Source organism: Tenrec ecaudatus, chromosome 2, assembly GCF_050624435.1.
Source record: "Tenrec ecaudatus isolate mTenEca1 chromosome 2, mTenEca1.hap1, whole genome shotgun sequence".
Taxonomy (NCBI): domain Eukaryota; kingdom Metazoa; phylum Chordata; class Mammalia; order Afrosoricida; family Tenrecidae; genus Tenrec; species Tenrec ecaudatus.
This window is the reverse complement of record NC_134531.1, coordinates 146,941,658-146,966,179: the sequence shown is the minus strand read 5'-3', so window position 1 is coordinate 146,966,179 and position 24,522 is coordinate 146,941,658. Positions and strand designations below refer to the sequence as shown.

The window sequence follows — 24,522 nt, the reverse complement described above, 5'->3', positions numbered from 1 at the left end:
AGGGCGTCTCAGCAAGCTGTGGGCCGGGCACACTGGGGGGAGTGCGGAGCGAGCGGAGAAGCGATGGCGGGGGCGCAGGGCAGCGCACCTGCCGGGTCACAGTGGCAGGCCAGCGCCCGGAAGTCCGCCACGCTTGCGCCCAGGGCCCCGACGGGCAGTGCCTTGGAGACCGCGGCGCCCACGTCTCAGAGCGACTGCCCAGTTCCGGCGTCCGTCGCTCCAGAAACCTGGGTGCGGCGGCGGCCACGTCGGCGGCGGCCGGAAGTGACGCGCTGCCCCGCCGGCCGTGCGGAAGTGGCGATGGCGGAGCTGTACGTGAAGCCGGGTGAGCGCGGGCTGCGGGCCGGGGGCGCTGGGCTGGCTTCCCCGCGGGCTGGGCGGCGACGGCGCGGGGTGCCGAGCGCCCTCCGCCGCGGGGCTCATCGCGCGCTGCACGCCCCTGCGCAGGCAACCAGCGGCGCGGCTGGAACGACCCGCCGCAGTTCTCGTACGGCCTGCAGGCCCAGGCCGCGGGCTCCAAGCGCACGCCGCTCACCCAGAGGGTTGCCGCCGCGCAGGACGGATCCCCCCGAGGTGCGTGGTGGCCCCGTGCGGGGAGGGCCGCGAGGGCTGTTAGGATGAGCCTGAGGGTGGGGGTGGGGGGGCGGGGGACTCCCAGGGCTCCCATCCCAACAGGCGCTCTGGAACCGCCCTTTCCCCCAGCCCCTTGTCGACTGGTTAGAGGATCATCTTCGGTGGTCTACTAATGGAGACCTACGGTTTTAAGTATCGTTTCTATTTTCAAGTTTCCGTTGTTCAACCAGGGTTGCTTCCCAGAACGTCACAGTACTATGTCGATTTGTCTTTTCTGTATCTTTACTTAAGTTGGTGATGAGCATTTCAGACTTACCGTGTCATTCATTCATTCATTTAATCAGTATGTCTAATGAGCACCTACAATGAGCCAGGCAATGTCTGAGGGTGAACTAGACAGCAGTGACCAAGACAAGGTTTCGCTTTCATGGCACCGACGCTCTAGTGTTGGACACAAATGAAATAGTGGTAAGTGTTATGCAGAGAAATCAAACAGGGTGATGTGACAGTGATGGGGCAACTGAATTATGTGTCTACGCTTGGCTTTTAGGCTGAAATCTAAATGACAATTAAAAACTAGACACAAAAATCGAGTATATGAACATCCCAGGCACAGCGCAAAGATTGAAATCAGAACAAGTTTGACAGACTAAAGGAGACCGAAGTGTGGCCGGAACATAGTAGGCTAGGGATAGAAATCTAAATGTAAACCAGGAGAAAGAGTTTGTGTTTTAATCTAGGTACAATTAGAAGTCACTGAACGATTTCAAATAGAGGAAGGCCAGGTTTCCTCCTGAAGATTTCCTAGGCTAAGCAGAGCTCAGTGTTGACTCATTCAAGTGCCCCTTCCATTCTCCCCATCTTTTCCGTCACAAAGGAATGGTGTCCATCTGGGTTTCTTAGCCTTGTGCTCCTGACTGCCTTGCTTACTCTTAGGATTTTTAGCAGCAACCTTGGCTTCAACAGATGCCAGTTGCCCTGCCTATCCTGCCCCCTGCCATTGTAATAGCCCAAGATAGGTGTTCCCTGGGCATAAAGTCACAGTATTTAGAACCACTGATCAATTTACGTCTTTGGAAAAATCACTGTGCTTGCAGTGTGGAAAACATTTTAGGAAAGTAGGAAGACAAACCAAGAAACCACTGAGGTAATATGGGCAATTTATTAAATAATGGCCTGGAAGGGTGGGAGTAATGAGGGGTGGAAAGCATTGGGATATATTATAAAGTCAATAGGAATAAATAGGTGTAGGAAGTGAGACAGAGGAATCTTAAAAGCTAATCTTTACATGCTTTGCCTGAGGATCTGGCTGATAGTATTCTTTGATGTGGGTAGACAATTCCTTTTCGATCCTCCACACAGCAGTTTGGGGAGGAAGAAACCAAGCTTTCTGTTTAGCCATGTAACATTTGGGCTGATATTTTGGAGAAAGACCTAGGTCAGAAGTAGAGAAGTAAATCACATTCCTATAGATGGTTATCGAATGTCATGGACTTAAATGAAAGTACTTCCGGTGTATGGGTAGAGGCCTAAACTGATCCAATACAGAGCCCTCGGATGCCAACATGTCAGGACTGAGTTGAGAAGCAACCAGCAAAGGAGACTTAGGCATAATGGTTGGTTGTGATAAATTTGGCTTAAAAGTCAAGTTAGATAGAGACCACTAGATTTGACCACATAGCAACCACCGGAACCTTTAATAAGAGCAGGATCTGAAAGAGGGGAACAGAAACCCTAAGGTCTTGTTTCTGCTCCTGGAACTAGTCAATACTTACTTGCCCTTGGGCACTGACCTTACATTTCCCTTGATGTAGTACATTGTTACTTCCGCTCCCTGGCAGCATCTACCTCACCCATCAGCTCTCAATAACTAACTGTTTGGCACTTTTTGCTACACAGTAATCTAGGAGTTATAGGAGCCCTGGTGGCACTACAAATCCACAAGGTCTGTTCAAATCCACCAGCTGTTCTGCGGGAGGAAGGCTACCTGCTCAGAACTGACTTGATGGTAGTGGGTTAATGTCCCCGTTTTACAAAAGATGAAACAAAAGCTCAGAGATTACGTTTGGTGGGCAGGGAGAAACTTAAAATGCCTTCTCAGAAACCCCTGAATAATTAAGTCTAGATGACACCTATTCCTTTTTTAAAAAAATCACACCTTTTTCTTTGTAGCCAGTAACATAATTTAGGATGAATTTCACATTAGGCTTCTTCTTTAAGCTAAGTTGCTTAAACCCATATTCAGTCCCTACCACAGAGACGACTTCTGGGCCACCCCCAACTGGACCTCCACCTGCTTCGAATAAGAGCCCCAGACTTCCACCTGTGGGGAGCTGTCCTGCTTCAAGTGTAGAACCCTCAAGTCTGCCAGTCGCCGAGCCCGAGACTCTGTTAGAGGACGTGCTGAGGCCCCTGGAGCAGGCAGTGGAGGATTGCCGTGGCCATGTGAGGGTAAGCGCGACGGCCTGCTGGCCCTGGCACACCATGTGGGTGGTAGGGAGGAACCCCGTGCATAGTTGGATGCAGTGTGGTTTTCAAGGGTACCTGCTAACCTTATGGTCAGTGGTGCTTCACCTTTCATTGACTTGTGGCACCTTCAGCTTGGCTAGGGAATTCACACACGTCAACCCAGGATTTCAGGAAGGTTTATGAGACTTCTGAACAGCACCCAGTAGAGGTTCACTTTAACATCCATTAGTAACTAATGGAACCTAGGTGGCACGCACGGCTAGCCACAAGACTGGCAGTGTGGACTCACCAGCTGCTCCACAGAAGATGAGGTAATCTGTTTACATGAAGATTTATAGCCTCATACCCCCACCATATGCTGGAATAGACTGGACAACAGTGTTTTTTGTTGATATTTACTTTAATATTTGCACCTCTCGCGATTCAGCAGACCCAGCTGGTTTTGTGCTTAGGGAATGTATATAACAACCCAATAAAGGCAGGGGAGGGACTTCTGTCTATGAAGGGGCTTAAAACCGTTTGTGGAAAAATTGCAGTAATTCTAAAAGATTATGGCGTTTCCCCCAAACTATATTTAAAGCCTCTTAATATATTGTGTTTCTAACTTCTCTGGAGACGAGGAATCTTGAGTGCCTTCAAGGGGAAGACGTATAGCCATGTATAGATGTATAGTCATGTCACTTCATTGGTCCTAGTAACACTCACTACAGGATGAGCCCCTGATGGCGTAGGATGACCTTGGAATGTAAAAATTCTAGCCACGTGTATTTTTTGGGGGAGAAATCCATAGGCCGCCTAAGGTAAAGAATCAGCTGTCAGGAATAAGTCCCTCAGCCAGAGAAAGCAGGTGCCTCCTCTGCTGTCTTGCCTTCCCTCCCCTTGCTGGGCAAGCAGCACTGACTTGGAGAGGGCTTTGTCTCTCAGAAACAGGTATGTGATGACATCAGCCGACGTCTGGCACTGCTACAGGAACAGTGGGCTGGAGGGAAGCTGTCATTGCCTGTGAAGAAGAGGATGGCTCTGCTGGTGCGAGGTATGGATGGGTCCAGCCGTGGTTGGCTGAGCTGGAATGGGTGCTGAGTTTTGGAGTGACTGGGAGGGAGAGGGGGTTGCGGCAAACGTGCTCAGCACGAATCTTTCCCCAGAGCTCTCAAGCCACCAGTGGGATGAGGCAGATGACATCCACCGCTCACTCATGGTCGACCACGTGACAGAGGTCAGTCAGTGGATGGTGGGAGTTAAGAGATTAATTGCAGAAAAGAAGAATCTGTCTTCAGAAGAGGAAACCACTGAAGAGAAATCTGAAGCCAAGTCTGAAGAGACCCAGACTCCACCAGGCCTCCCTGGGGTTCCATAAACCTTTGGGTTCCCCAGATTTGCCTCAGAACCATCTCCTATGCCTTGGCCTTCTTTCTTGACTCCCTCTCACCATCAGGGGGACTGTCTGCTCCACAAGCCCCCTGTGCTTTGACCTACCTCTTGGGGGAAGAGGCCCCACATGGGCCACAGGGAGGTCACTTCAATAAAGCCTATGTATTTCAATAAAAACATCTCAATGGTGGGCCTTGGGTAAGAGCAACAAGCCCTTCCCCTTACCAGACTGGTTCCCTCTGGTATCGACTGCCTGCTTCTTGCAAACCTGTTCTTCCTGATAACTGCTCTCCCCAAAATTTGACTAGCAAGTCCATCTACATCTTTTGGTAGGTTCAGAAGAGCCCTGTCTTTTTGATGTCTTCATTTCAGCCTGAGAACACAGGCTTAAATAGCATGGGGAGAAACGGAAGGGAAGACTGCCCTGTTCACACTTGTATTGCGGTTAAGGTACATGGTGGTACAGGGCACAGACCCAGAGAGCTGGGTTCTGGTATAAATTGGAGGACAAATTTGGGATCTTAGATCATTATAACTTCACTTTGGGCCTCAAATTTGGACCCAGAGGTCTTAATTCTAATGCTGAGAACAAGAGCTGGGTGGAAGGGGCTAGAGGTCCCTGGGTGGTGGGTCTCCTATCATGAGAAGGGACAGTAGAGCCCGGCGATGGTTGAGGTTGGGGCGTGCTGTTTTCCGACCGAGTGCCGGCTGGAGAAGGGCTGCTGAGAGGGCCTGACCCAGGAAGGCTGTTGTGTTTTGCAGGAAGAGGCTATTGCTGTTTATGGTTTGTTGGTCCTACAACCTGGTTCAGGCTTTACTGGCTGCTAGAAGTGAACTGATGAAGATAAACTACACATGGAGCCTCTGGTCCTAACCCAGTCTGTGGGGCCCTTCAAAGGGAAACGCTGTGTGGCTGAGGTGTGAAATCAGCGAGGAGAACACTAGAGCCAAAGCAGTTCTTTCAATGTTTACTAAACAGCCAGAAGGTGATGGACTCCATCTCCAAGTTCCAAACCCAGAGCCAGGAAGGCTGGAAGGGAATGGAGGGAGAGAACAGACTACCGACCAAAGAGAAAGTAGCGCTAAGGGCTTGGCAAATTGCCCACTCCTGTCTCTGGTCTAGCTGCCTCTGACTAAGGGAGGCCCAGACCTACAGGCCACTCCCTTCCAGATTAGATGAGGCCAGTTGGCCTTTGGATACCCCAGGAAGAGGTGGCAGCAGCGGCATGAGGGATTCCTCTGATTCCATACACCGGGTCATCTGCACCGGATCAGATGTCCATTTCAAACTGTGCGTCATCTGGAGAGAAAAGAGGACAAGCTGGGCTGAGTACATGTCTGCAGGGTCAGGCCTCCAGTTCTATTTAGCAGGGGCATTTCCTGGAAGGAACCTTGAAGGTGCAGTGGGTTAGGTTACGCACCCGGCTGCTAACCATGAGGTTGGCAGTTGAAGCCTATTGGACATTCCACAGGGATGAATGAGGCTGTCCGCACACAAATAATTTTGTTCTAAGAAACCTTGGGAGCAATTCTGCCCTGTCCTGCAGTAGGGCTGCTGAGTTTGGATCGACTTGACGGCAGAGAGGTCTTGTGGCCTTACCGGGTCTCTCTTCCTCTGTCTCCTGCTCCTTCAGCTCCTCCAGCTTGGAGAGCGGTGCCGTTGGAGTTGTGACCCCGGGAATCTGAGGGAGACAGCAGGGAGGCGTCCGGGCAATGGGTGAGTTCTTGCGCTCCAGCAGGAACTTTCGGTCGTAGATGATCCTGGTGCCTATCGGGCAGGGGCTGAGGTCAGAGGCAGGGACGGGACAGCTGGCAGGGGCCCTAGGCACAGCCCTTTCAGAGCTCCAAGTCCTGTTTGCCTGTGCGTCAACATCTGCTGCTTTATGTCCCAGCCAAGCCCTTGGCTGACTAGCCTTCCCAGCACCCCCAGGTTGACTGGAGAAAGCATCCTAAAGGAAGTGGGGTATCCCAGCTGGCCAGGACAGAAGCTTTTAGGTGAGTGGTGCTGTTGGCCTTGGCTGTGGGAGGAACGCCAGACTTGGGCGTCCAGGCTACTCCTCTACTGACTGCCTTGCTTGCTTCACAAGGTGGAGCCTTCATCCCTCCAGCCTCAGTTGGGTCAAAAAGCCAAATGGCAGAGGTGGAGGTTGGCTTCCCCAGTGCTGCCTGTCGCCCGAGCTCTACTGGAGGAACTTTCCCCAACGCTTGCTTTCTCCATGAAACAGGACACACTGCTCTTATCTTCACCCTCCCTCAGCCCAGCCCCGGGAACTTGGCCCACAGGTTGTCCTCAAAGGGCCCTGCCTAGTCTCACCCTCCCTCCTACCTCCTCCTGGCATGAACCCCTGGGTCCGGAGCCCAGCAGGAACTCGTGATCCCAGACTGCACGCCCAACCAAACAGGCGGCAGCCAGCCCCAGCCTCGCTTTGGGTGCTTGGCAGAATCTGCTGCTTTCTATTAAGCCCATGCTCAGTTGGGGACTCCCACTCCCAAGGGTGGGTGGGTGAATGAACAAGGCATTCGGGACCCAAGCCACAGCCAAGGATTCCGGCCCAGAATCACCTGGAGGCTAGGTGCAAAGCTTGTTACATCACTTCAAGGTTTTCGGGTACCGGGACCCTCCGCTCCAAACCGCCGCCCCTAAAACTGCTACCAGGGATAGAATGACCTGCCAGTCAATACCTTCCCGCCCCAGCCCCGCGGCAGAACGCACGTGCGGGTCTGCCCACTGCCTGCGGACCCCCGCCCGGCCCGCTGACCTCCCGGGGTAGTGGCGTATAGCGTGCCCTCTGGCGTGGTGCTGTAGCAGTCTGGCAGTGGGTCCCGGCCCCCGGGAATCGGGCAGCTGGTCGACGTAGACATAACGAGCAGGAGAAACAGGAAGGCAAGCGGCTGGTGCTGAGGACACCGAGGGCAGCTCTGAGTCTGAGGCGGACTCAGCCGACCACGTGCGGCCAAAAGCAACACCGCCAGGGTAACGTCACGCCCGGGGCGGGCCACTTGCCGTCACTCACCCGGCGGCCCCGCCCTCCCCGCGCGGTCCTGAGCTCCAGAAAGCCGGAAGGGGTCCCAGGCCTCGCCCCCGCCTCCCCTTCCTATTGGTCGAACGCGGGCCAAGGCGCCCCGAACCCGCCGCTCAGCTCCTGTTGCCTGCTGGGCGCTGGGGCAGGCGAAGGGAGACGCGCCCCTCCTGGACACAGCCTTGGGCAGCAGGACTACTAGTCCTAGTTCACAGAGGAAGAAACCAGGGCCCGGCGAGTGCCAGTGCACGTTCCGTAGGGCAGGAAGCGGAGACTCGGACCGGCGTATATTCCAGAGCCCCGGCCCTTCATCACAGAGAAAAGGGAAAGTGCCTTTCTCCCGCACGTCCCCTGGCTCTCTGGGCAGTGGTGGGCCCTTTGAACTCTGCCACGCTGACCTCAAAACAACGAAGGAAAAGGGGGCGTGGGAGGCCAGTCTGGCTTTGGAGATGCGACTTTCCGATATAGGCACAATACGATGAAAGGGGGCAGGAGAGGGAGTAAGTACCCATACCTCTGGTAATCCGGATCCAGTTCTGTTCCCGCTTTCTCAAAGTCATATTGCCACCCCTCCACCATTAAGTACGGAATCACTTGACTGTATTTATCACCTCAGCTCTTCTGTCTCAAAATGGCTTTCTGAGCTTTGTGCAAAGGAGTGCTTGGCTAAATGAAGTATTTCGCAGTACTGCTGGGTGAGGCTTGGCCATAGATAGTGGAGAAGTCTCTGTAGGAGCTGGGCAAAGGGCAAGAGATGGAAAGGCTTCCAAGTGTGTAGTAAAGCTGGGCGATGGGGTGAGCTAAAGTACAGTGGTTGTGGGAACAGAAGGGATGGGATCCAGACACAGAGGAAGAAGGGTAATGTGACTGAACGTGGGGTAAGGGTGAGGGAAGATAAATTAGGATTTGTCTGGTTTGAGAGTCTTGGTAGCTAGTAATACCAGCTAATTTAATAGGGAAAGTGAGGAGGAGTGTATCTTATATTGGAGGTGTGTGTGTGTGCGCGTGTGTGCGTGCGTGTGTAAATGCCAAATGGAACAGCCCAGTAAGGAGCTAGATATACTGGTCCTGAACCGCAGGGGGAGAAGCCTAGGTGAAGGGCACAGATCTTGAGTGAAATCCAAGTATGTGAACAGGAAGATGCAGCCTCCTGGATATATTGATTTAAGGGACTGATGGAAGAGGGGGATTGACCAAAATAGACCGAGAAAGATCAATCAAGAGAACTGGGAGAGAAGGCTGTCAGAGAATTCCAAAAAGCAACAGTGTGGGAGTGAGGTTGTCCCTGACTAAACTCTACCACAAAACCTGAGCAGCTGTTATTACAATTTGCTGCTAACTTTTCTGGAGACATAGTGTATGCAACAAGGGTGGGGAATCTACGGAACAGATAGTTGGCTTTAGACAAAAAAAAACAACAAAAAAACCCCCAGATTCCTCATCCATGCAGCCTGGATTTATAGAGTTTAAATAAGAGTCAACACTGATTACCTATCACAATATAGGGAGCTTGAAGAAAATACTTATGAAAAAAATGAAATAAAATTTTTATGCAGTGTTATGTGAGGAGAAACTTAAAGGAATAAGTGCACTAGGACAAATTGCTTTAAACCCATACTAATATCACCAAGATATAGTAGGAGGTGAAAAGTAATCACAAAGCTTTGCAACTGTATTTTTTGTTTCATGATTTTGTTTTTCAAGTTAGGTCTTAAAGCCAATGTTTTTGCCTTATGTAGGAGACGGTCCTAATATTTAAGTTTTAAGTTTGAGGTGCTTAAAATAATTTCTTTGACCTGCTTCCTAAAGGAGATTGAAGCAGGCAATAATGGCAGATCTGTGGGGGTAAATGGAAGTGCAGTGTTATCAGAGTTCCACACCCCAGTACAGAGTCCACTGGGAAGGCGTCACAGCCACACACTTCTAGGTAGAAGAGAGCTAGGGCTCAGCAGAGAACAAGTTGTTCAGAAGCTGTTTTCCTACGGGCTTGTTTGTCTCTTTCTGGGTTTACAACGTAGTCCAAAGGTCATCAACAGTGTCTAGAACCAGGTATACTAAAGTACTCCTCTGGTGGATTTCAAAGTATAAATATACCCAGCCTCTTCGCTTCTACAACTTACAGGCAAACTGGGGATGGGTCCCTCATGCACTAGTTTGGCATTTGGGAGGAGGGTTTGGACAAAATCTGTACAAACAGATGGAAACTGCACCCCAAATCCTAAGGTTTCTTACCTCTGGTTAGGAGAGGCCACCATTGGCTGTCCAACTCTCTTCTTCGGTCTGGTTAGCTGAGGTGATGGGATTTCCCCTTTGAGAGCAGGGACTGAAGGAAGCAGACTGGCCTATAAAAGGGCAAGTCAGCACACTGTAGCCACAATATGTTTAAAGGGTCTTAAAACAGTATTTGTTGTTGATAGGATTTTGTTATATTGAACGTACTTGAGTAAGTAGGTCCGGAAACCTCGGTATTAGTTTTATTCCTTGAAAGAGCCATTATTAGCAAGGGGTCTGAGAGCTGCCTCAGTAGGACGTCTCATCAGGATTGACCGGAGGGCTTGCCATGGATGGGCAAGGTTTTCTTTTGCCACCACTAAAATCCCAAAGTCAATACAGGCCAGAGTAGGCTTTTGATTCTACCCTAGAACTAAAGTTCAGGTTTCACACCTCAGCACTGCAAACATTTTAATGACTTCCACTATTCTCATGCCTTCTATTCTCATTCACAAGGAGGGCGGGGAGATCAGTGTCAGGGCCAGGGGACTTGTTTATGCTCATTAAGTCCTATTTTATTTTCAGAAGAAAATCAAACTCAAAAAGGTGATATAACCTAAGTTCATTTAGCTTGCATGTGGCAGAAATGAAAACAGATCTTCAGCTTCCGACTCTTGTTCCACTGTACCCAAACTGCCTCCCTCCAAATCTCTTACATATTTGGAGAGTAATTAAGTTCTTACCCGAGCTAGGTTTTATTCAACCCACAGGTTGGTAAAATAGCAGTAAAGCAATGCCCAGGAAGAGGCAGGCAGAGGAAAAAGCTATGGTAGCAGATGGAATGGGGTGGGGAGTAAGCTACGGGGATCCAAATAGGCAGGCAGTGCGGGTAAAGGAGAGGGGAGAAAGGTCTCCTAAGGAACTACTCCCAACCGCACAGCGCCTGTGGCTTCCTGTACCACCTCAGCTTTCTCCCGATTGCCTGCCTTCCTTCTCACCTCATCGGCTTTAGCTCCTGGTCTGAGACTAAATGTTTCATTTTGTTGTCCTTAAGGTCCCGAATATGTTAAAGGGCTCCTCCAAAATATCCAAATATACTGTAGTTAGGATTGAACAAAACTCACCTTTTTTGTTCCACTGAATAAATTGCTTAATATTTCTCACTAGAGCATGCATGCTCATCAGGAGGAGTTTCACTCATTCTACTAATATTCAGTGATTTTTTTGGAGGGGGGGGTGTTGGTCGTGGTGGCAAGTGGGAACAGTAAGTTAAAGTGTTCAAAGGAGTCTCTTGAGAATACTTGATGTGATTATCAAGCACTACCAAGATAGTAGCTTCAGTATCAGTCATGCTTTCAACCCCTTCAAAACAGAAAATAATAAATAAGCTTAAGGAAATTCCTTTGTAAGATTATATGAAAGACAAGGGAACTAGGTATGTCTAACTCAGTACACACATAGTGTCTTATTTAGTAATGAATGGCTTTAGGATCGGGCAGAGAAGATTATGAATCCCTGCTGGCATCAGAGTAGAAAAGTGCTGCCTTTACTTTAGCAACAATTAAACTCCTTTTCTGTGTATTCTCCTGTGCCTTGAGATGCGTTTTGGTTTTCCTATCAGCCCCAAACAGTTTCTCTCTTTTAAGACTGACTGCATAAAACCAGACCAGGAAATTCAACTCTATGAAAACACATGAACAAGTAGATGGCTGTTCTTTTCAGTGGGATAGGATTTCCTTCCTTATTGCATCAGATTCTTGGCATAACCTGTTGTTTGACCAAAGCAACCCATCCCACTGTTGTGTTCCCCTTGTTCAACATATAGATTCCTCATACTTGGGGCCATGGAACTAAGCCCAGCATTAATCACATTAACAAACATTACTGAGTTGATTCAATGACCCAATAGAACGTTAGGAGTTACTTTTTCCTATGTTCCAACTCAAGTAAAATGTGTAACTGAATAAATCTTTTACAGAAAGAAGCACAAAAGGAACCTTAAATTGATTATTTGAGTGTCCACAAGTTTGAAGGAGTCCTGGTAGGGTACTGGGTTAACTGCAAGGTGAGTGGTTCAAAACCACCAAATACTTCTTCATGGGAAAAAGATGAGCCTTTCTATTTTCATAAAGATGTACAGCCTCAGAAGCCTATATGGGCAATTCAACCCTGTTCTACAGGGTTGCTATGAGTCAGAATCGACTCTAGGGCAGTTAGTTTTGTTTTGGAAGTTTGTTCAGTGTCATCTGATTTAAAATCCTATAGTTCTTATAGACTCACAACCTATAAAGAGTTAAATCTATCAGTGGCCTGCTAGTGAAAGTCTGATAAGACACAGCAGAGGCTTGAAATTTCATCAGTTTAGATAATAGATAATGAAGACAACAAGGGGATAAGGACTGTTTAGCGCACAAGTAGATAACTCTTAAAAGTACTTTTCAAAAAACAAAACAAAAAAACCCACAAAAGTACTTTTCATAACTGTCTTAAGAATGGACTCTAATGTGTGATGTACGGGAAGTCTGCTGCAAGTATCAACCGGCTCAAGATTAACTGAGAATTGGGTGGTACCTACAGGACCACCGAAAGGATCACACCCCACTTCTAAACACTGTTCATCTTTTTATTGAATATTCTGGTAAATATTTCACATTGATACAGGCTACATTAAGTAGAGCCACTATATGACAAGAAATTTACTCAATTTTCCTTTTAAGTATGTAAACAATTATACATGTATTTACTGTCCTAAAAGGTTGAAACACGTAATCATCTAATTCTCTTCTGCATATAAGTAGCATTCCGTATGTTTAGCCAAAAGCACTAAGTTCATCTGATCTTAAGTTCAAAATGGCTAAACTAACCAGCGAACATAATCAAGTGGATAGGAAATCAATTTGTTTTTATACAATGGGCAATCAAGTTTCCATTGCGAAAGCCTCAAGAGAAAATGTCTTAGTTAGGCACATTAAAAAAAGAAAGAAAGAAAGAAAATTCCCCAGGGTTCTTCCAAAGTCATAGGTTTCTCAAACAAGTCTAAAGAGTAAAGACCGTCTAACTTAGTTGACATATTTGAGATGCATGTTTCCAATATGAGGTGCCCACGTGCCAGGCCAAATCTGAAAAGGGGGAGGAAAAATTGGAATTTCTAATTAGGAATCTTTAGACATTTATAAAATAAATATATAAATGCAATGGCATTTCACTGTTTCTGCCTAGGAAGAATACACATACATGAAATAAAATAAAACACTTAGAACCATTATCTTCATAAATATATAAAAAAAAAACCTTAGATCAAGGTGGTCAGGTATCACTTCTGATATAGCCAGAACGTGCACTACTCACAGAATTAAAGGTATGACATGGCAAATCTGGGGAGGAGGGGAGAGAAACAGAGAGAGAGAGAAAGAAAACACTATGCCTATTTTACCTGCTGGGCATCAGTGCATTCTGTTGTATTTTGGATAACTTTAATCATAGGGTTCCAAGCAGGATCTGGATTGTGAAGTCCATTAAATAGAGGGCCTCCTGGAACATCAAGTTGAGGATGAGAGGGGATTATGGTGCCTCCATACATGGAAATGGGCAGACCCTACAAGGGCAGAAAGAAAGGTTTAATCATGAAGTGATTATAAATGAATAAATATTCCATATCAGCTTATATTTAATTTCCACTCATTCAAAGAATGCCAGGATCTTTTTTTTAAGTACAGCAGAATATCCAAAATTAGTCATCTGCTTCAAAGAAGATTAATCAAGGGAATAGGAAAACTAAAAATACCCACATATCCAGCATCTAGTCACTGATAAATTTCCCCATATTTGGTAAACACAAATAATACCTTTTAACTTTCCCACCATTTTTCAGTTTCACTCAATTTGTGTTAAAAAGACATGGGCAACTGCACAACTGCTTCCCACCACAATCTGGCTTTGCAGCTACGCTAAGGTCTTGGCATAGAGGCTCTTGGGAAACTCACAGCCAACTAGAGAGGCCTCCCTGTGGCAGCCGAACTCAGAACGACAGGACCCAATTTCCTGCTTGTGTGGGGTGTGGGGACATCTGAGGACAAACTATACTGTTGACAACACAACCCGCTCTTGAAATTGTGCAAGAGGCCTGGCAAAGGCATGGAAACAAACTAGTGACATCAAAGAGAGAATTGTTTTAATACAAACTATTCCTTAACATGTGACTACACTGGCCTGCCAAGTGTCAGACGAGTTACAGTGATGTTTGTCAACTCACTTTAGAAAAATCCACGAAACCACTTGCCATAGGCTGATGGAAAATGCTAGACGGGGCTACCATTCCGGAGCCATCTCTCTCCAACGGTGGGTGCTGGGAGAAGGTGCTTGGGTCTGGTAGTTGTTGGTGCACTGGGTGGCTCCCTACCACGGACTGTGACCAACCTGACACGCCTTCTGTAAAGGATCGACAAGAGTTCGGTATGTGGATAAAAGAACAAAACCGTAACTGCTGATTCTATTTTTCCTACAAAACAGAAAGATTATTTCTCTGAAGAGCTCAGGGTACATTCATCTTTTTCAAATAAACAAAAAGTTTCTGGGAAATTTTGGTAAAATCCTCTGAATATCCCAAGCACTCTCTTACCTTGTCCCTGAAAGAACTCAAATGATCATCTCATAGAATAGTAGACGGCTCAAAAAGGGGAAGAAGCATACTTTGAGTCTTTCACTTTTGATCAACTCTATATATAATCACCTCAACTCACATTCCAGACTGAGCTTGGGACGAATTTTCCAGGGCTATAAATACCTATCTGATTGTCAAGTGTAGAAACAAGGTTTCATTTAGTTTTTAAAGAAACAACGTTTTAGTGGCAACCCTATCATTTACTTGAGATACTCCTTCAGACAGAGGACAAGTAACTGTACCTGACACAGCGTTGACACCAAATGACCAAATTCCACTGTGTCCGACAGGAGCAACAAAACTGGTCCCCACAGGGGCTTGAGCAACAGAGCCTCCTTGCCGTATCCGCGCTAGTCTCTCTGTTCCAATGGGGGGAGGTATCTTTCGATCCTGACTGGCACTGCCTCCTTTTGGTTGGCCCATCGCTGGAGGGGCAGAAGTGGCTGAAAGAGGTGAAGATGATCCCGAAGAAACAGATGGAATAGGAGAGTCACCTGGTGGTAAAATATTTCTCTATTGTTTTATTACATGTAAAAACTATAAGAATCTGAGAAACCTTACTGGAAAGATCTACTCCACAACCTAGCTTCTGTAAAGGAAAAGTTTCATTTTAAAACATAGTTCAAGTAAAAAAAATGTAATTTCTATAAACTTTATATTCTAGGCCACCATCTTTAAGTTCAGTTAAAAAAATAAAGCCAGATTGAACTGAACAAGTTTAGTAAGGAAGATGGCCTCTATGTTTATTTTAGTTCTAATTGATCCTCTCAATGTACATAAGGATGCTTCCAAAGTTTGTGGGAAAATTCCATCTTTCTATTTTTCAATGAATGGTCCATAGCCCCATTGAAGAATGACATTTTAAATGAACTTAAATATGGCAGTGTTTGCCCAGTATCAAGCATACTGTCTGTCAAATAGTTGATATCTCTTGATACTGGATAGTTTTCTTTTTTCTCTTTTTACAATATTTCTCCCGATAAGGAAGATAGTCAATTTGAGTTTCAGGTAATTAGGGTGTTTTTCCCTTGTCAACACATGCTTAATTAAAATTAAATAATTAAAAAAATAAAACCTTAAATTACGATTTTGCTTAATGCTAAATATTTTAATTATCCTAAATATTGAAATGACTAAGCCAGAACAAAGGAATATTTTTCCTTCTCTATAAAGGAAACTATTGTTTCCTAAAATACACAAATGAGAAATCACACCAAACTGACCACATACATAAATTCAACTTCTTTTTGAATTAATAAATTATTTTAAATACTGCCTCCAAAGGAACTTTATAAATTACTTGCAGTAGCTCTTATTTTGATTGCCGTCCTGATGGAAATCTTTCTGGTTTGGAAAAGTCATTTGCCCTTGGTTCTTAAGTTTCCTATCCAACAAATGACTGACAATTTTTGATGACATTACAATACAAACCTCTGGGTACCACTGAATTGACTCAATTTAAACAGTGTTCCCTAAAACAAATCACTTAATAACTTATTCAAGACTCTGGAACGAGTTCCTCCAGAACCCTACATGAGTTTGAGGCGCTTGTCCAAGGATGGGGAGAAAAATGTTGTCTGTTGAAACTCGGTGTCCCCACAGGAGCTGGCCCTTGCAGGTAAACCCGAGTTCCTGGGATGCTGGAGAAACTTGTCAGAGGAGTGGAAGAGGAAGACGGGGAGCTTCCTGATGGATCAATAGATGGCAACCCTGAAATAAAACAGGGCCAGGACATCTGATTAGTCCAAGTCCAAGGTTATTTATTATCATTACTATTTTAAAGAAAGCATGGGATTTATTTTTGTAGATCAGAGCCAAAATAATCCATTTATGTGATATTATATGGTCCAGGCTCGGTTCCCCCTCACCCCCACTTGTAGTCCAGAACACAACCAAACAGTACTAGGTTTGGACAAATGAACCCAATGTTTAAGAACGGCAGTGATCTTGAGTAAGGTTCTAAGACATCGCAAAGCTTTCACTAAGGGAGTGGCGTGGGGGTGGGAGGCCAAGGAAGGGAGACAAGAAATCTTAAATGAGAGCATGCTTTGGTGAAGGGGTTTCCAGATCAGTAATTTATGCTGTAGCATTTGTGGAAAACTCTCAAAGTCCAAAATTCCTATGGACAATACATAATACATGCTGCCAATGTGACTTCTTCCAAAGGAGGAAAAACTTTTAAATTTAGAATAACTTGAAAGCAACCTATCTGATAAAAAATCAACAGTTGCAAAAACTCATCAAAGTTTCTGTCCAGTCAGTGCAGAGAAGGATTTAGCACTCTTCTCAAATTCCACTGCTTTCTCTAGAGAATGTATTAGGCAAAGTGGGCAAGGGCCTGGAAAAAGATTTTAGACATTCATTTAAGAAGAATTAGTTAATATTAATATGAAAAACAAAACTCTTTCAAGCATGCTTTATTTTTAGAGCATCTGAAAACAGTGTTGATATAATTCACATACAATTCAGTCACTGAAAGTATATGAAGTCAATGTTTTTTCAGTATATTCACAGAGTTGTGCCATCATCATCACAATAAGTTTTAGGACATTTTTGTCCTCACTTAAAGCATCCCCTTACCTGTAAGCTGTCACTACCCATTCCTCCTCACCTTGAAATTCCCACCCTTACGTGACCACTAGCAGACTTTCCTCCAGGATAGATTGACTCCTAATGGCACCCTGTGCTCTTTGTGACTGGCTTCTTTCACTTGACAAAGTGTTTTAAAAGTCTATCAATGTTGTAGCATGATTTAGTGCTGCTTCGCTTTTCACTGATGAATAATATTCTACTGTATGGCCACATTTTGTTTATCCATTCAACAGCTGACGAACGTTAGGGTGGTTTCTACTTTCTGGCAATTATTTGTAATACTATGAACATTTGTGTGTAGTTCTTTTGTTTGGACATATGCTTTTATCTCTCTTGGGTATATATCTGTGAGTGGAATTTCTATGTTAAACAGAAACTCTGCTTAACTTTTCTGGGAACTGCTGAAATGACTATATCATATTATGTCTCCATTAGCAATGTATAAATGCAACTTGCTGCTCTCAAGTCGATTCCAATTCATAGCAGCCCTACAAGGCAGAGTAAAACTGCCCCTGTCGGTTTTCACAAGACTGCAAACCTTTACTGGAGTAGAAAGCTTCATCTCTCTCCCATGGAGCAACTGATGGTTTCTAACTGCTAACCAATTAGCTTAACACGTAGGGCCCACAATGCCACCAGGATTCTCTCAGTAATGGATAGGGTCCAAATTTCACTATATCTTTCTCTATCTTCTTAAATATTACTACTTTTTACTTGAAAAGTAAGAAAGTACATTACACCCATGAAAGAGTATCAATGGGGCTTTGAAGAAACCGCACAGACAGTTCAGAAATGCATCCAGTTTACCAATGCTGGATCCCAGAAGGAAGGTCAGGGATGTATGCTTTCAATTACAACCTGAGCACTGGCAAAGAGCGCTTCCTTTGTTGTGGGGCTTTGAAACCTCACTAGCTTTCCAAAATGAAAGTCAAAATAGATATCTATAAGAAGCAAGAACTCCAGAAAGTATTTTAAGACTAGAGATGACTTGTACTTCCATTTGAAAGATAATACAATAGTTATGTTCTCCTGAGGAAAACAAAAACAAAATATGAAACAATGCAAAACCCTGGCAAAGAGAAACATCTGAAATGAAAGCTAAGGCTACAACACATTCTTACTCTCACAAGTTGTAAATAACCCAGATCAGTTTATAGTTAGCAAGAGTAGCATGGGCCATGGGGCAGTTTTCCAACTGGAAGAGAAATGCTCTCGGCCAGCTACAATTTCTCATTTGTTTTCAAAATACTGCAGATCCAAGTACAATCAGCTCCTAAACTCTGGAAAAGTAGATTCTGGTTTTCAAATATCCCCAAATCAACCCTGACCACACATCTATCTATTGCTTCCCCCCATAATGCCTCAGCAGTAAAACAGCTGAAGTTTTGGTGTGTTTTTAGTAAAAGCCCACAAAGGGCACATAGAAAGGACTGCTATTCAGGTTCTAGTTTATACATGCACAGGTTTGCTCAAAGCAAAACATGTTTATACAGGTCTCTGTGATCTGTGGATGGTTGCAGATAAGCTCTCTTGGTAATACACTTGTCTTAGTCTCAGGCTGCCTTTGAAATTGGTCAGATCAAGAAATAGCGGCTTCTAAGGGGATTTGCTGGGCCAGTTCCACTGAAGGCAGAGAGGTCAGCTCAGAAGGTTGTGGCATCTGGTTTCTGGAACTCCAGAGGAGTAATCGAGATAGATGTTCTCAAAGGACACAGGATAATCAGGAGGGGGCTTATTAGGAAGAAGTTTTAAGAAAAACTACATGGATGAGAAAATGGCCAGGAAATTTATTTCCATCACAACAATCCCAACAAAAACTAAACCCACTGCTTAACTGTAGCGGCCTGAGGTGACCTGCCAAAATGGTTCGCTACTCACTTGACCCAGAAAACCCTACGAAATCCTGCAAATCAAGAGGCTCGGACCTCCAGGTCCACTTCAAGAACACCCGTAAAACTGCCCAGGCCATCAAAGGCACACACATCTGGAAAGCCACCAAACACTTGAAAGACGTCACTCTGCAGAAGCAGTGTGTAACACCCTTCTGACGCTACAAGGGTGGCGTTGGTAGGTGTGCCCAGGCCAAACACTGGGGTTGGACTCAGGGTCGGTGGCCCAAAAAAGAGTGCTAAATTTTTGCTTCCCATGCTTAAAAATGCAGAAAGTAATGCTGAACTGAAGGGTTTAGATGTGGATTCTCTGGTCATTGATCACATCCAGACTTACCAAGCTCATGGTCAGATCAACCCACACATGAGCTCCCCACTACATTGCGATGATCCTGACTGAGAAGGAACAGATCATTCCTAAACCAGAAGAGGAGGTTGCACAGAAGAAAAAGATTCCCCAGAAGAAACGGAAGAAGCAAAAACTCATGGCTCAGGAATAAATTAAGCTTAAAACAATAAAAGTTAAAGCAGAAAAAAAAAAACAAAAAACCTACATCCACTATCATTGAGTCAATTCTGACTCACAGCCACCCTATATAGGGTTTTCAAGGCTGCTCATCTCTAAGGGAGCACACAGTCCCATCTGTCTCCTGTGGAGCGGCTAGTGGGCTTGAACTGGCAACCTTGGATTAGCTGTCTAATGCTTAATCAACAGCACCACCAAGGCTCCCTGATCTTGCCACAGACTTTTGTTTCGGTTCCCAAAATTCAAAGACCATTAAAAGGAGCACAAAATTGTAAACTCCAGTGCACAATTTTCCCAGGGAAGGGTTAAAGCGATGGAAACACTGCATTCAGCAGGGTTTTGACCTGCATGGAGCATATATTGAGAAACAATTGTTTCACACTTTGATAGTTTCATTCAATAGAGGTCTTTATGCAAAAATTCATGTAGCCTCTCCTTTATATACAGCACTATTAAACGACACCATTTGCTCTTCAGTCTGAGCGCCCAAGACTGACAGCAAGGATGTAAACTATGGACTAGTTCCTAAACACATGTGCAGCTCAAATTTTTTTTTTCAAATCTGAGAAATGTAAACCTTCAGTATAATAATAATAAAGCCTCATCTCTGCAAATTTGGAATCCGTCAAGCAAGCATCCCAAGAATCTTCCTTATTGAATGTGTGACAATCAGTTTCCACTAATTCCAAGAATAGGAATTGACACAGAATATAATCTCATTTCCAGAGGCAGAGACATCATATGGAGAATATAAAGCAGCTCATGATATTTGAGCCATTCACCCACAGCTACATTTTTGTCCACAAAGTAACACTAATTAAAGTGTCTTTATTTATTTACTACACATTATCATGCAGTGTTAGGTGTAAAGGTTTTCTTGTTATTTTGGCAGATCAGATTACGACTGAGCTATAGCTTTAGTGATAGCAACTTACCAATGGGACTTGTAGAAACTCGCTGGGAAGGTCTGAAGCCAGGTGCCTTGGAGTTGTCGGGGTGCACGTTTTCCAAGTGTCCGAGTACAGAGTTACCCAGGTACGCTGACTGAACAGTGAAAGAGGCATCTGCGGCAACTCTTGAGGACAGCGGGCCATCTCCCCACCCCTGGTTAGCTGGCACCTGACTGCTATCAAAGAGACTACTGAAGTGATTGAAGAGTGTGGCTGGCCCAAAAGTAGGCGGCAAGGATTTATTTGCTGGATTGATATGCATCTGAGAACCATTCATAATGTTCATGGCTGAAGAAAGCTGCACTGCAGCTGGCGGGCCTTGAGGTGGTGTTAAAGGAACTGAATTTGTAACAAAAATAGACTGGGGATCTTGGTGTATTGTTGCATTTGGTACCACTGAGTAAAAGGAACCTCTGGGCTGCATTCGATGAGAAACTCGAGGGGCTGGTACAGCTAACTGAGGTAAGTTATTGGTGTCCTGATTATCAGCAGCAACCAATCTGGGTGACGCCAAAGTCAATGGAGCAGGTTCTGAGTTAGACGCAAAAGGCATTGACATAGGACTTAGATCAGACACAACGGATGGCTGTGCTTCCTCCGGTGTGTTATTGGAGGAAGGAGGAGGACTACTGGATGAGTGAGTTTCGGGAGCCCCTGGGGTGTTGCTGGCCGAGCTACTGCAACTATTTGCAGTGGAAGATGGGGGACACAGGTTTCCTACGGGCTGGTCCTGTGTGGACACCTTCTCTTTGGGGGCTGGCATGGCAGAGAACGACTCCATCTTTTGTGAAGAAAGCTGTGCTTGAGGAGTACTTGCAGGCAGAAATGTGGTGGGGACTTGCCCACTTGTTGCAGGTGAGGAGGAGACGGGAGGCAGGGAACTACAAGTGCTCGTCACAGAAGAGATCACTGTTGCTGGAGGACTCGTCTTAGGCACACAGGCAAACAACTGCTTTCTAACTGATGAGGGAGTCCGGGTACTCGTCACACACAGGGGCTGACTGGCAGCGACGACAGAAGAGACAGTGATAGGACAACTGGCAGTAGGTAGTCCAGCAGACTCTGACGATAAAACAGTCCCATTCTGGTTAGGTAGACGGCCTGCATTATTATGCTTTGGGGAGCTATTTGTGTTGCCAGGATTCACGGGCCTTACAGGGAATGGTCCCCAAGTATTAGGTGACGGTGAAAAGGTTCCTCCAAACTGAGCCATGGGTAAGCGAGGATGCCGAATCTGTTGCATAGTCTGAGCAGCCAGCAGGGCAAAATGAGGGTGGGAATAAGCTAAGGGTAAAGAGACTGGGAAAGAGGAACGCACGTTTGTCGGAACGTTCTTATTAAGTTTATTAGTGGGTTGGAACGTAGATAATGTTGTCGCCTGTGACGTCACAAGAGGTGGAGCACCCAAAGGAAATGCACTTTTGCTGGAAGCTGCTGTGGCGCCCGCTCCAGAGGAGAAATTTGCATGAATGGATTTGGTGCTGGCAGGTGTTCTGATGTGATTTTTAGGAATTAAGTCTTCCAGTTCCTTAGCCGGATCTTGAATAAGTGCATTGATAAGTTGAACAGCGTATCTTGTTGACTCTGTACCACCCCTAGGGAGGAAAATGAAACAAAAAAAAGACCACACACATTAAAAAAAAATTTTAAGTAATAATTACTCTCAAATATAATTCTTGACTATATTACACATGTATGTTTCTTATAAAATTAATTTTCACATAGAACAGCAATATTCATCTTTCACAATTACCTTATTGTGATCATTCTCTCGCCATTCTTGTCTTTTTGTTTATCCACGTCAATGTGGGCACCAGTGACATCTTGTATTGCTGTGATGTTGCACCCTCCTCTTCCCATTATCCTGGACACCACAGAGGCAGGGACAGACAACTTCTTTGACCTGTCAAATGAAGACAGCACATGAACTTAGGAAATCCAATGTCTTTGAGGGCAAAGAGTCTTTATAAATATGGATGCCTATAGAATAATATTTCTCAAACCTTCAAGAGGAAATTGTTAAATATTTTAAACTAAAAGGGAACCATTCTTATCTTACTGAGCTTAATTTAGTACACATTAAAAACTATAGTCTTCTAAAACAAAAGTTGTATTTAAATTATTCATGATGTAAGCAATCAAATCTCCCCAAAGTATCACACATCAACTATCAAGTCTGACTATACATTGACTTTTTCTAAATTGAAATAATGCACACTACATTGTAAACTCCATAGTGAATATAGGCTACATATGGACGACATAAAATGTAACTCAAAGGCTATCCCAAACTGCTAACATTTATTGTACCATATGAAATATATGTGCAAGATATACAGATTGCCTCTAATTTTGCCTTAGCATATTCTAGATTTAGTATAGCACGGAAGTTAAAAATAATGACCATTTAAACTGGCCACAGGTTGGTGGGTATTGTTGTTGGTGTCATCTAGTCAGTCTAGACTCAGAGATGCTATGAACAGCAGAATGAAGCTGCCTAGTCCTGTGTCGTTCTCACAATTATTGTTATGTCTGAGTCCCTTGCTGCAGCCACGGTGTCAACTCATGCTATTGAGTCTTCCTCTTTCCCACTGAACCTCTACCTTACCAGGCATGATCTTTGTCCAGAGAATGGTCCCTTCTGAAAGTAAGTCAAAATTATATAAGATGAAGCCTCAGCATACTCACTGAAAAAATGTTTTTATATTAAAAGGTTAACAATTAAATGGTTTTATTCTGCATTTTCTCTGAATTTTCTATATGTGTAACACACACACACACACACACACACACACACACACACACCCCCTCTCAAGCTGATGTGAAAGGTACAGAGAAGGACGGCCTCATAGGGTTTCCAAGGCTGTCTTCTTTCTAGAAACAGAATGTCCCATCTTTCTGCTGTGGAGCAGCTGGTGAGTTTTAACTGCTGACGCCTGGTGAGTAGCTAAGCACTCTCATCACTGCATCACCAGGATTGCATATAAGACTCAAAATATCATCTACTTTGGTCCATGATGAAGGTTACAGTACGTAAGAAGTCGCTGTGACTTTACTCTGATCTCATTAATTTCTTCAGTAAAGAGCTACCAGAAGTCCCAGACCCAAGGAGATCGCCCTGTGCTGCCACTAGTCCCCATTATGAGGTACACTGAATTAATACGAATAAGAAGGGTAAAGCCCAGTGCTAGTCCAATCCAAATAAACAGCGTAATGGTGCCTCTTCTTTATTCACTCTTCTTATTTCTACCACAGAAAATCCAGCTGTCTTAGGTTGCTCACATTCTTTATGTAGACAACATAAAGGTTTTCATCAATTCTTCATATAGGTGCTCCGAGTTTTATTAAACAACAGACTAAGTATGTTCTTTTCTTCATCTCATCCGTCCTCTGAACAAGGTAGTGGGGCACTGGGTAAGTGACAGCTTTACTTCCGGTCACCAGACTTCCCGGAGACTAACATTCAAATACACCAAGAAGGCTCAACATCCGTTTGGCTGTCTGTTTTGGCATCTTCTCTGATAACAACAACTTGCTTTGAGTCAATCTCGGCCAGGAAATTTGGAACTTGTAATAGTTGCACTAGCTCCAGGGAAACAAATGTAATTCTAACTCTTCCTAATAGGATCCTTATTGAGCTTATTCACAATGAATTTGATCTATCAGTCATAATTTATTTTGTTTGCATATGGGGTTACTCAAATTGCCACGGTGGAGGGTTACATATATCTTATTCTTCAAAGTGAAATCTCTGCTTTCAGACACTTCAGCCCCCTTTTTTTACAACATATTTGCCCAAAGTAATAATACATTGTTTGATTTCTTGACAGCTGCTTTCATGGTCCCTGACCATGAATCCATGCAAAATGCAATCCCTGAAAACGTCAATATTTTCTCTGCTATGATAGTGCTTCTTGGTTCATCTGTGAGGATCTTTGTTTTCTTCACAGTGAGGTATAATTCATATTGAAGGTTATATATAGCCTTTGATATCCACCTGTAACTCTTCAAGTCCTTTTCTTTGTCAGCAAAAGTTGATCCACCGTGTGGGTTGTGACTGAGTCATCTTCCAATCATGTGTTCTTCTTCCTGTATTCCAGCTTTGTGAAATATATGCTCAGCACAGATTGAATCAATGTGGTGAAAGGATACAACCCTTATGCAGTCTTTTTCTGATTTTAAGTTGTTCTGTTTGAACTAGTCACCTCGTGGTCTATGTACAGGTTCTACATGAACACACTCAAGAGTTCTTGAATTCCCA

At 44.8% G+C, this 24,522-nt stretch overlaps 2 protein-coding genes across 13 annotated transcripts in view; one reads left to right on the top strand and one right to left on the bottom strand.

Moving 5' to 3' along the window:
• Positions 1-220: 220 nt before the first annotated feature.
• On the top strand, positions 221-4,590 carry SRA1 (steroid receptor RNA activator 1). Its single transcript, XM_075541671.1, has 5 exons — positions 221-325; positions 448-573; positions 2,819-3,024; positions 3,967-4,075; positions 4,188-4,590. Exons 1-5 carry the CDS (start codon positions 301-303, stop codon positions 4,397-4,399), a joined length of 678 nt encoding a protein of 225 aa, XP_075397786.1. The 5' UTR covers positions 221-300; the 3' UTR covers positions 4,400-4,590.
• Positions 4,591-5,368: 778 nt separating this feature from the next.
• The window catches only part of ANKHD1 (ankyrin repeat and KH domain containing 1), a 133,522-nt gene continuing 114,368 nt past the window's right edge, over positions 5,369-24,522 (bottom strand). For 5 of the 12 annotated variants that reach the window (XM_075541659.1, XM_075541655.1, XM_075541665.1 and 2 more), the window contains 10 exons: positions 22,015-22,164; positions 20,247-21,856; positions 15,838-16,014; positions 14,547-14,798; positions 13,897-14,072; positions 13,078-13,239; positions 9,666-9,775; positions 7,173-7,311; positions 6,014-6,181; positions 5,369-5,713 (listed from right to left, as the gene is read on the bottom strand). In XM_075541659.1, coding sequence (XP_075397774.1) covers positions 6,044-6,181; positions 7,173-7,311; positions 9,666-9,775; positions 13,078-13,239; positions 13,897-14,072; positions 14,547-14,798; positions 15,838-16,014; positions 20,247-21,856; positions 22,015-22,164 — 2,914 coding nt within the window. In that variant the 3' untranslated portion in view covers positions 5,369-5,713; positions 6,014-6,043. Of the gene's footprint in view, positions 5,714-6,013; positions 6,182-7,172; positions 7,312-9,665; positions 9,776-12,260; positions 12,764-13,077; positions 13,240-13,896; positions 14,073-14,546; positions 14,799-15,837; positions 16,015-20,246; positions 21,857-22,014; positions 22,165-24,522 lie in introns of those variants that run through there. The other 7 variants (XM_075541656.1, XM_075541657.1, XM_075541660.1 and 4 more) reach the window with 7 other exon arrangements.